The sequence below is a fragment of the Zootoca vivipara genome, chromosome Z1 (assembly GCF_965207765.1).
Source record: "Zootoca vivipara chromosome Z1, rZooViv2.hap1.1, whole genome shotgun sequence".
Taxonomy (NCBI): Eukaryota; Metazoa; Chordata; class Lepidosauria; order Squamata; family Lacertidae; genus Zootoca; species Zootoca vivipara.
The window spans coordinates 4,844,268-4,856,586 of NC_142583.1; the positions used below are offsets into that span (position 1 = coordinate 4,844,268).

At 42.0% G+C, this 12,319-nt stretch overlaps 1 protein-coding gene across 4 annotated transcripts in view; it reads right to left on the bottom strand.

Moving 5' to 3' along the window:
* Positions 1-12,319, bottom strand: part of HTT (huntingtin) — a 102,290-nt gene that overhangs the window by 15,092 nt on the left and 74,879 nt on the right. For 3 of the 4 annotated variants that reach the window (XM_060279043.2, XM_088657752.1, XM_060279042.2), the window contains 11 exons: positions 12,009-12,219; positions 10,524-10,669; positions 9,502-9,679; positions 8,965-9,060; positions 7,156-7,343; positions 6,638-6,764; positions 5,426-5,526; positions 4,939-5,093; positions 2,721-2,860; positions 2,010-2,092; positions 719-849 (listed from right to left, as the gene is read on the bottom strand). In XM_060279043.2, coding sequence (XP_060135026.2) covers positions 719-849; positions 2,010-2,092; positions 2,721-2,860; positions 4,939-5,093; positions 5,426-5,526; positions 6,638-6,764; positions 7,156-7,343; positions 8,965-9,060; positions 9,502-9,679; positions 10,524-10,669; positions 12,009-12,219 — 1,556 coding nt within the window. Of the gene's footprint in view, positions 1-718; positions 850-2,009; positions 2,093-2,720; positions 2,861-4,608; positions 4,808-4,938; positions 5,094-5,425; positions 5,527-6,637; positions 6,765-7,155; positions 7,344-8,964; positions 9,061-9,501; positions 9,680-10,523; positions 10,670-12,008; positions 12,220-12,319 lie in introns of those variants that run through there. The other variant, XM_088657759.1, reaches the window with a different exon arrangement.

A 12,319-nucleotide genomic window follows, 5' to 3' on the forward strand; every position in this document is an offset into this window, starting at 1 on the left:
ATAACTGAATATTTGTTACAGGCAGTAATGGCTTTTGCAACTACTGAAAGGCAGAGTCTTCTTTAGGATTAGAGTGGATGAGAAAGACTTTCAAGTATAGCTGAAAAGGTTAAATGCAAGAAGAATAAAATAAGCAACTACCCCCTATTCAGCGCTGAAATGTTTACTGTAAATAGTCTCCCTTAGAAATGAATATTCTCTTTGGTAATTATGGGAGATGTGACTGTGTAGTGTCCTTTGTATCTTATGATAAACCACACACACACACACACACACACACACACACCCCAATCAGTAGATCCACTGATTAATGAAGGCACAAAAAGATTTTCACTTCCGAATGCAAAACTAACTGCAGATTATTCCGATTACAAACAAATATATCTTACTATATAATAAAATCATATAGGTGTCCACAGCAACTCCAGTCTGACAGAGCAGCAGGCACAAGAGCAAGAATGGGTTGAAGTTCAAAAGAGAGTGGGAGGTGCTTCAGAGATCAGTTTCCCAAACTGCTCTCTGAAGTGACTCCCATCTGCCTTTAAAAGTGGGCGGGGGTAAGCCATGGGGTGGCAGGTGAGGAGGCAGGTGAGGTGTAAAGGGAGGAGGTGTTGGCCAGGTGTGGGATAATAGGGGCTGGCAAAGGGTTGGCAGGCAGGTGGGGTTGGCAAATGGAGCAGAGGTGGCAGCCGTGTGTGCATGCAGAAAAATCCAATACCTGGAATTCATGGGAGAGGATGGTGGTGAGGAAGGGGCAGGCATATCACTCTCATCGTCTTCATCTTCATCCCATTCTTCTTCCCGCAGTGGAGTGATGTTATTTCCTAGCCACACAGAGTGGATAGAGACCTTAAACAAGAGGGGAAAGCAAGTTGAGTAATTCAGTATTTTTACTTCTTAAGATGCCCTCACCCTTTGACGTAATGAAAAACCTCAAATTAGTTTCCAGTCTATATACAAATGATATCATTACATTTGCATCTGTAGGCAGCGTCTCTCCTAAATACTTAGAATTGTGCCCAGAGACAACTGGAAACCAATAATGAAAAGGTTAATGCAGTATGTTTGCCGGGGGCTCACGTCAGCCTCTACCAGCAAAAGTTCCTGGAGAACTTTCAAAGGCAGCCCCATATATGACAGTAATCAAGCCTGGGTGTGATTAGTAATCTAGTCTTGCATGACTAATTGCAACCAGCCCCCTCCCAAGTAAGCATCCCAAACAAAGTTGAAGTAACATGGTCTGATGCCACTTAGGTTTTTGTTTGTTACTATGGTATGTATTTTCTGTGTTTTTATATTGTAAACTGTCCTGTGATCCTCAGATGAAGGGCAGCATAGAAATTTAATCAATAATAATACCTGTAAGTTCCTACTATGTGTAGTAATGCTATCTTCACCAGTTCCTCAAGCAGAATGATTTCTGCCTTAAAGCAGAATTTCCTACCTATCGGCTCCCACAGAGGAGTACTGAACCTGTTACAGCCACAAAATATCTTCCAAATGTAGGTTTTACTTGCTCTCAGCATGATAAGGCTAAGCCAGTGCAACTTTACAGGACGTTTGCTCTTTGTTCCACAAATAATTCTGGTGTTTTCCATTATCTTGTTGGGTACAATGGTTCCTTAGCCACCAATAGATATCCAGAGGGATGGGATAGTGAGATTTGTTTCTTGCCCCCAACCAATGCACTTTTCAGGAATGGGGACCTTAGGTAGGTACCGGTAATAATTCCCTCTACCCCCAAAGAATAGGAGACACATCTGGTATGAATCCTGCTCCCTAACCTCTACAGAAGATCCAAATAGTGGTCCTGATGGCCAGAGCCATCTCATCAGAGTGAATGAGATCACATGTCTGTTGCTCTGCTACTTCATTCTGTTTTCAATCATAATTTGTCTTCCCCTAAAATAATAATCCTACAATCCCAAGATTGTAGATTCAGCATTTTTTGTTCCACTGGAAAGTCAAGAATATAAAGGTTCTCACTAAATATAGACGTTTGAACAAACCTGTCCTAGTTTATAACCCATATTTCCCATTTCACGCTCTGTATTGATCTGTAGTAAAAGCTTTTCGTGGCCGATAAGAACACCTAAAATAAAAAGAAAAATATAAAATTCTTTTAGGCAAAGCCCACAATAAGCCTGAAAGTACACATTATCACTGTGGTCAACATATAATGCTGACCCTTTTTGCTACTGATATGCTCAACTTGCCTTCTCTCTGCTGGAGATTCTGCTGATATGCTCCATTTCTCCTATCACTTGGGCCACGTTAAGTAACCTCAGCTGCTTTCTTTGGGTTCAATGGGATGCCCAGCAGAGTACCTTTATACTCTGCTGGAATGGCTCTGGAAGCCACTTGCCTGACCCAAGGTACAGTAAGGCAGGGGTGGGTGCAGGGCTAGTGCTGGTCCAATGGGCTGAGGGAGAGCTTAAACAGAGAGAAAGGCTCTTCCACAAGCAATGTCAAATGGGCTAATTCAGGGACAGCATGCTTCCCTGGAGCCTTGGAAGTTAACATTTCGGTGCTGCTGGATATTTCCTTTTGCCAGTTACTGCGGACAAGACTTAGTAAGATGCACCAGTGGTGTTAGAAGAGCATATGCCAAGGATGGTTCAAGTCTGAAGAATACTTCCACAGCAAGTAACCTAAGGTTACTTTCCGTTTCCATTTCAAAAACTGTAGAACTTCTGCATAGGCAGCCACTGGACATGTACCTGTAGCAGAAGGAGAAAGAGACGGAACAGGATCCCATGCTTGGTACAAGTGGTGGGTGGCAATGTTGTCTCTTTTGGATGCCATTTCTTGGATTTCTTGTTCTACAATTCCTCTTATGACATTTAATTTCCTCCCAAACCTGAAGTTCAGCAGAAATAATCATAAATGACTAAAGCATCTTCTACAGTCAGGAAATCTTCACTAATAAAATGACTACTGTATCAGCTTTTATTATTATAACAGGATTCACTTTTGGGGGAAAAGGCATACAGTATCAACTAATTTAAAATGCAAATCAACTATGCTTGATTTGCTTAGAACTAGCCTAATTTGAGATGTCAAAATTAAACAAATGCTGTGAAAAGAAAAGCCTATCATTATACAGATACAGGTATTACATAAGACAACATGGGAGTTTATTACCCATAAATTCGCTCTTTGCGACTCCTGGAGGGCATTCCTTAACAGTGGGGTGGCACCCCTCCTCCAAAAATAAGGTTAGTTGACAACATTGCAGAGGGTCACCAACTATGAGAAATACCACACCTGCAAGGACCTTTCTACCAATTTAACCCATATTTTCTTTATTGACGAAAGGGAATCCTGTGAGGCTTCGTACTGCTCAGTGCAGAGCAGTCCTGGAGTTGGGAAAGTCCATCCCTTCCTCTTCACTTGGCTGGGCACAGTCAACTTCTCCCCTCTTTGGCGTGTGAGAGAAAAAGTAGGAATGGATTTCCCACTTGCCTCGTGGGCTGCCTTTCTGCATTTTCCTATCCCTGCAGACATTTTGAATAGGGATTGGGAGAGATGAGGCTCATCTGTTTGCTTTTTCTTGTCCCAGAGGGCATTTTGATTTGGAGCTTCATGCCTTCACCAGGAGGTGCATCACACACTCATTTAAGGCCCATTGGAAGAAGGTGAGTTGTGGTGGGTGTGCATTGCCTGCCTTGCTTGGCTGCACTGCCCTTGACTTCCCACTCTGCCCTGTCTCTGCAGTTTGTTTTATTAAGTCCAGCTTGCCTGCTTTTCCTTTCCAATGAGATTTCCCCTCCCACTTTCAATCTCGGTAGTAGCAAACTGCCAAGTAGTGGTAAGTAGTGGCAGCCTAATTCCAGCACATGGCCCCTTCCCCTCTGTTCACTGGGTCTTTCAGCTGACTCGGATCCTTCCTTCTCCCCCTCTTTCTGGCTGCAGTAGGTTTTCTGTCAGTTGGTCACATGCAGACAACATAGGGAGGAAAGATAAACTCCTCACTTCTCTGGTGCCTTGATTTACACTGCAGGAGGAGGGCTTCCCATCTCTTAGGCTGCTGTTTTTTATTGTTTTATGTTGGTGGAGGAGGGGGCTGCCAGCTACCCTGCCAATTTGTTTGTTACAGCAAAGGGGGGAATTCCCACCTGTTTGGCTGCCTCCGTCCTGCCTGGCCAGTTTTTGTTTCTTTGCTACACTGGAGGAAGGCTCATGTCTTGTGCTGGACCCAGGAGGCCTTTAGGATTCTTGCTTTTCCTGTGTGTAAAAGGGGTGGAGGAGCTGGCATGGCATTCCCACACATTTATTTACCTGCCTTTACTGGTGATCATGGGAGTCAGTGGGTGCTTCCTTGGCCTCCTGGGTGAATATATATATGCATGCCTTCGCCACCAGGGCCAGTCCAGCTATTTGGTGGGGTGAGGCCATTGCCTTAGGTAGCAGAAGTCCCTGAGGCAGTGCCTCTGCAGGCATCCAGCATATCCCTGCCACCTGTGAAGAAGCAACACTGGCACTGATTTCCAGTGAGATTTTGCCAAAATTATGCAAGAGCTCACTAGAAATTGGTGCCAATGCCAGTAGTGGTGGCAGCAGCAAGGGGGGGCGGTGCAGGTGGCACTTCCTGTTTTGTCTCAAGTGGTGAAATGGGATGTGCCACCCCAGCACTACAGAATGTTATGTTCTATATTGTATTGCTGTATTTTTTACATTGGTATCTAATTTTTAAAAATTCTGAAAAGAATTCAGGGAAAGAAAAGTTGGGATGAGCATCACCACAGCCATTTCTTGGATTTCTTGTTCTACAATTCCTCTTATGACATTTAATTTCCTCCCAAACCTGAAGTTCAGCAGAAATAATCATAAATGACTAAAGCATCTTCTACAGTCCGGAAATCTTCACTAATAAAATGACTACTGTATCAGCTTTTATTATTATAACAGCACGAAGAGCACCAACATCAGAAGTACCTTGTATCTAGAGCTTTTAAAGCTTTGTTTCGAGGTTGTTGCTCCAAGCAGCTAACAGCTGGGTTGCCTGCAAGTGGTATTGTCATTGCGCTCAGCACCAAGGATGTTATGGCTTGAACAGCTAGAACGTTTATTTGGGTCCTCTCTGTATCTTCCTGAAAAAATGTACACACGAAGCCAAAGTTATGAGTGCCATTCTACAATAAGAAAAGAAAAACCTGCAAAGAAGCATCGTTTCGTACCTAGTAAGTTAGGGTTACACATTTCTTCTTGGCAGAGCTCCAATTTGCAACTCTGCTCTTTAGCAGAAACATGTAAAAAACTCTCTTCATAGGAGAATTTGTATATTCTATTCAGTTTCTCTTGGGGGCTCTGTCTCCTTTTGTACTCAGGCCCATCTGTTCCAGTAGCGTTACTGGAAAACCCAAATCGGCAACACTATGGAGGTGGGATTGACAAAATAAAACCATTCACTGGATTACTTTACCTCTTGTTGGCTTTCCTCTTGGTCCAATACAATTGGCTGGGTTACCAGAACACCAAGAAGACTAGCCCATGTCTCTTCAAACTGCATGCGGTTCGTCCACCCTGAGGGAAGATCCAAACCACTGGTGTTTACCACTTCAAAAGATAGAGAATTACCAAAGCATAGGTTCCACAGCTGTATTTTTATGCTATGAGCAAAAGAAGTTATAGAAATCTCTGATAGCATAGTATGTTTATCTGCCAGGGGTGGGGAAGATACGGGTGACTAACTCCCTATAAAGACTCCTTATGACACACAGAGTTTATGAGTAGAATTAACATATAAAACTTGCATTCTACAACCGTAATGGCATATTTTGGCCAGTACTAGAATTTCTTTCCTTGAAATCACAGTTTTATCCATATGAGAACCTACAACACTCCCACACCTCAACATTCCATCCACACGTGACTATGGCCTGCTTTCTGCTGTGGAATGCTGGTTTTTGTTATGTCATTTTATGATTATGAATATGTCCCATTAAAAAAACTATGAAAAATGTAAAAAAATATATCTATGCTCACACTCTAATCCAGGCACCCCCAAACTTCGGCCCTCCAGATGTTTTGGACTACAATTCCTATCTTTACCGAACACTGGTCCTGTTAGCTAGGGATCATGGGAGTTGTAGGCCAAAACATCTGGAGGGCCGCAGTTTGGGGATGCCTGCATCTGTACATTCATATTGGAGGCTAAAGATTTTCACTCTCCCCACCTACATTTTTGTAAGCATGTGGAAATGAACTCTTCTTTCCAAGTGGAAAGTTGGTTTAAATTGCAAAAGTAACTTATTATGTAGTGTTGCATAACGACAACATAAAATACATATTTATATTTGAAAATGTTCCTTCAGATTCTATGAAGTTAAAGTTTATTTTGGATATGCAGGAAAGGGCATCTCAATTTTGAAAACTGATAAGCCATGTCCTATATTCATAATCTGACCTAATGAGATACGCCACATACTGCAGTGTTCAGTGTAGCAGATCAGCAAATTGAAAAGGCCTTTGCCTCTGACTTCAAAATACTAAGGTACCTCAAGGTCACCCACTCACAAACAAAGCTTACTTTGTATTAAACAGTTTAAAATAACGTTAGCTCACCATGAACAGTGTTTTAAAGTAATAAAGACTAAACTACAACTTATAAATTCAGCTCAATTTATCTACCTACCCAATGTGTTAATTCGATAGATAAACTCCTTGAATACTTCTCTCTCCTGAAGAAATTCTACTGGTATTTCTGGGAAATTTGTGCCAAAATCACCTGTGGGCTTTGGAGACCAACCCAGTTTCCAGACCTGTACAATACAAAGACATAAAGAAATATAAATATCTTGTAGTTTGGAGCCCTACCCTTCCACAGACATTAAGAACATCAGGTCTTATTTTTCTGATTTGTCAACAACCATAGAGGGAGACAGGGAAGACATGTTGACTTCTTTGCATGTGTAAGAAGCTAAGAACCGATGTCCACAAAATGAAACTCCCACTCTTAACCTATTAGAAGGGATTCTCATAAGACCACCACCAAATTTCCAATAGGGGCCTTCAGGCATGAAAACGTGTAATTTACATATTTATATACAGTAATTTACTATGAGAAAAAGATACCTAGTAAAAATCAAGAAAAAACATGACAGTATGATCAGCAATAATTCTCAACATCAACTTTAGCAGTTAAACACATACCAGTGGAGGAACTCTTGCATAGCTGTTTACTATGGGCAGTCTTGACAAGCTGATGATGATGTTCTTAAGAACAGGGGTGAGGAATGCTGGAATATGGCTATTTTTCTTGTGCCCCAAAGCCAAGACAGATTGCAAACATTCCACCAACTCTGCTACTATTTCACAAGCCGTTGCAATATACTCAAATTCTTGAATTGGGAAAGAATACAAAAATTCAGTACAGAATACTCCAATACATAAGGTAAAGGGTAAAGGGCCCCTGACCATTAGGTCCAGTCGTGACCGACTCTGGGGTTGCGGCACTCATCTCGCGTTATTGGCCGAGGGAGCCAGCATACAGCTTCCAGGTCATGTGGCCAGCATGACAAAGACGCTTCTGGCGAACCAGAGCAGCACACAGAAACGCCGTTTACCTTCCCGCTGTAGCGGTACCTATTTATCTACTTGCACTTTGACGTGCTTTCGAACTGCTAGGTTGGCAGGAGCTGGGATTGAGCAGTGGGAGCTCACCCCGTCGCGGGGATTCAAACCACCGACCTTCTGATCGGCAAGTCCTAGGCTCTGTGGTTTAACCCACAGCGCCACCCGCGTCTCAATACATGCAAACATACTGAATTCAAAATTGCTCCAATCTATCCCTAGACTCTGTGGTGTCAGAACAGCTCTCTTGACAAGACACATTAACAGGCGTCATCTGGCAAGCCATAAAAAATGATGCATACTGCACAATTATCTAAAAAAACCAGTAAGAGCAGTATCAATTACTGGTAAAACTATTCTGAAGGGCAACGTAGATGTGATGTTAAATGTGTAAATCCATTTAATGTGTCTTTTTCTTACTATCAAATTAAGAAATGTGGGTGGTGGGGTAGAAACAGGATCTGGCAGAAACAGGATCTGGTATTGCAGCGTTTAGTAGACGGAAGGTTTTAGTCAAGGCCTTCAGACGAGGCAGTTCTGTGGAAGCCTCAAGCTATAGCAATTTTAGGAACCAGTATTTTAGGAATACTGGGCCTTCAATAAGATTGTGATTAGCTTCACTCCACAATGAGAAAAGCTGTTTTGGTTAAAGGGCCTTGCCTGTTTCAGCCGCCTGAGGAGAGCGCTGAAATCTCCTCAAGCTGGAGCAGTGCTGGCAGAACAGCTGCTCCTGAGCCAGAACTTCTGGGGAAGTGGGACGCCACTGTAGCCAGCTCGGAGGGAAATTTTCTTCCATTTCTTCCTCCAAGGCAACAGCTTCATTGCTCAAAGAGGGAAAATTAGTCCCTGAGATCATAACACATAGGGAAAGTGGGTTCCTCCACAAATGTGGGTTCTGATGAACACCATTCGCCTAGAGAAGCCATTATCATGCCTTAAGCTTTGAAAGCTTAAAAAGATACATTAAATGCAGTCACACATTTAACATTACATCTAATCTTTGCCTTGATAAGGTAGCAACAGAATACGTAAATGAAACGGGGAAATATTTCAACAATAGTAATAAATGTGGAACTATATATAAGAAATGGTAAAAGTAAAGGTAAAGGGACCCCTGACCATTAGGTCCAGTCGTGACCGACTCTGGGGTTGCGCGCTCATCTCGCATTATTGGCCGAGGGAGCCGGCGTACAGCTTCCAGGTCATGTGGCCAGCATGACTAAGCCGCTTCTGGCGAACCAGAGCAGCGCACGGAAACACCATTTCCATAAGAAATGGTACAAAGATATAAAACCTGCTACAGTTTTAAAACAACAAAACTGAGTAAAAGTTTCTACTAGTTAAATCAAAACACTATTATATGCATATTTGAAGCTTGAATCTCCTTACTTTCTCTTTGTGGATCTACTTCATCCTCACTTGCAGGTTTTGTAATGTTCTTCTTCCTTTCTGGACTAAGAAGTTGATTTCCAGGTTCAACTGCCACTATATTAGAGACACAGCAAGCATTTCTCAATGCTAATCTTTAATTCCCCAGTAGCATTATTGGACAAGTATTTGAATTGCAAGCTGAACAAAAATACTATAGTTTCATAAGACAGAATTGCACAAGCTGATGAGATTTTGTTGAAGCTGTTTGATCTCATGGATTTTTGTACACTGAGAACTTCACTCATTCCAGGTAAGTAAGCAGGGGCACAAGATGATTGTATTTCGTGTTTTTTATTTTGTGTTTTATGCTGTAAACCACCCTGTGATCTTTGGATGAAAGGCAGTATGTAAATTTAATAAATAAAATAAAACAAACACAATGCACAGAGCAGGTCCCAGGATGAAACTTGTAAAGGCATTAGAACGATACAAGACTCTGGGATGGGCCCCTTTGATTGAAGGAACTTCCCCTACTACTTCCATCAGGTAACTCACCTGCTTCTATGATGAATCTGATACAGTTGATTACAGAGCAGGCATGTGTCACATACGCCACCGATGCCAGCAGGTTCCATAAATTAGGTTGTTGTAATGCCAAACAGCAGCAATCTAACACAGCCTGAAGATCAAGACTTAGTGGAATATGCTTATGTATCAAATGCCAAGAAAGTATCTAAGGAATAAAAACAATACGAGATGAGATGGGACCATTGGTACTTAACTGAAGGGTGTTTCTCTATGGCTGTTTGGATACATCCACGTGGGAAGTATCCGTACCCTATCACTCAAAGAGGAAGCTTCCTGTTTGCTCCAGTTTCTGTTTCTTGGCAAAGCTCCTAGTTCAAACTTAACATTATACCCAGAACAAGGGACCAAGCAATGCAACAAAGAGAGAAAAAGGTTAGCCCTGGTACCCCAGAGCCAGTGCAGCGACTTCTATGGTGACTGGCAGCCTGCAGATAAGAATGCAGCCATGGAGCCATCCTGACACCCACACAGAAACACCCTTCAGGTGAGTACTGCTGGTTCTATTTGCCTCCCGGGGGGCTTAGTGCCATTTGGCAGATCACCCCAACTGATTCTGCCCTTGCTGCCACTGAAGTGGTGGGAGATTTTTCAACTTGTGGGTGGCACCTCCAGTGGTAGGGGGAGACAAGTCCCCAGTCAATGCATCCTATATCCACTACAGAATATTTTATTCCAGTAGTAATGTGTATTGTCTCTCCCTCCTAATTAGGAAAACAATAGACATAACCCATTCCAAACTAACTGCAAAAGGCTACAGAAAGGTTGATACCACCCTATTCACTTTCCAAACAGGTGTTGCCGGTGCTCACATCTGTAACATACTTTCAAATGGCTTCCACATATGCCATCTCAATAGAAATATGGCAGATAAAACTCCCCAAATCAAAAATCACTAGAACTATTACCTTAGATGATTTTTATAGTAAAGGTTGTGATGAGACACACACATCTGATAAGCAATATTCTGTTTGCTATATTTGTGGCCTTACCTCTAGTAACATTACAACAAACTTCAGAATGTCACTTTCTTTGTCAGGTGGAATGCGAAGAGAGGGTGGCAGTTTTGAAAGTAACACCAGATGCTGACTTAAAGCATGAGACAAGACCATTGTAGATTGATACATCCCTGGGTCTCCTGCATAGTAAGGACATATCATTAAAAATGTTATCTGCAAACATCAAACTTTATAACTGAGCAGCACAGGGGGGAAATAGCTCATGGGTAGCTTTCAATACTATGTGCAGAAATCATCTGGGATGAATGTAGAATATGGGAACCAACATAACCCCCTAATGTTGCCAAATTAACTAGTTGTTACACGCAGAGAAGCCGTGGCAGTCAGTAAAAGTTGGCAGCCTTTATATATAATCTTATTTGACTTAATAAATGTTATGCTTAAGATACTTCGCATGTGAATTCTTGCCTTCCTTAATGATGTGTGATTTCTTATTAATTCTGATGTTTCTTCCTTCTTCTCCCATTGAATTTCTCATTTTTAATTTCAAGCTTGCCTAATGAGAGTTGTAGGCACAGGTCTCCTATTGTGATGCCTACAAGAGTTTGTGTCATGAACTGCATCATGTTTCTCTATTCTTTTTAGAGACTAGTGAGATGATGTGTCAAAATGACATGGGTCTCATGCTAGGTATGAGGTCCTCCAGTCTATATGAGGTCCCTCAAAAGGTGGGTCCTTCAAGTCTCACCAACACTACAGCAGACAGACAGCAAATGAGCTTCCATGTAGCTTAGAACTATGCTGGAGTTATTTGGGCAACACAGGCCCCACTCAGAAGCCTCCCACCTGAAAAGATATTTCACTACTTCAGGCAGGGTAACTGGGGTGCCAGAATCAGGCCAATTGGGATAGCTTGTGGCTTTCTTCTGAGGAGGTATGTACTGAAAACACAAAAACAATTCCTTCTCATGGCTCTGCTCAGGAGTACATGAACCTGCATGTAAAGAACGTTTCTGTGAAGTCATGTAAATTCCAGGCAGGAAGTGTGGGAATTCATGACACTGGCTCAACAGAAATAGGATCAACTCATCATCCTTTGACTTCACTAAGGATGCAAACCATAGTTCTAGTTACAGGTAGGTAGCCATGTTGGTCTGCTGTAGTCGAAACAAAATAAAAAAAATTCCTTCCAGTAGCACCTTAGAGACCAACAGGAAAGCTCATAGCAATGACAAACTTAGGTGGTCTCTAAGGTGCTACTGGAAGGAATTTTTTTAAAGATGCAAAATAAATGCTGGTGGTCTCATTCTAGCATGGTCTCACTTCCATTTCCTTTCTCCATATAACCTGCTAGGAAAACAGTCCTCAGCTTTCTGCAGGCTGATCTCACATGGTTTACTGATTTGATGGGGCAGGAATAGTTTACTGGGGGTACTTGCTACCGTACAGATTTGGTTGTGTGAATGCTGCAATATAGCAAACTGCTTTATAAAAATAAATACTCTTTACTTCTATTACCAAAAATATCGCTCAACTTCTTCCAGTATGCTGATGTTTCATTTGGCTGCAATGGCTGAAAAACCTGATGACTGGTGGGAAGTTTTTGTATGATAGCTGTCACATGACTGAGAGTTACCCAACGGGTAGCTTCAAAAAGGCTCTTCTGATTTTTGGAGATTTCATGCATGCCAAGACTTAAACATGGAGCTAGAAGGCTTAGGTTGAAGTCCTGAAAGAACAAATGATGGATAAAAGGTTAACAAAAAAAAAGCATTTTCACACAGAAAAGGAAAGCTAGAAATTCTAACAAGCCTATATGATTTAAAGTG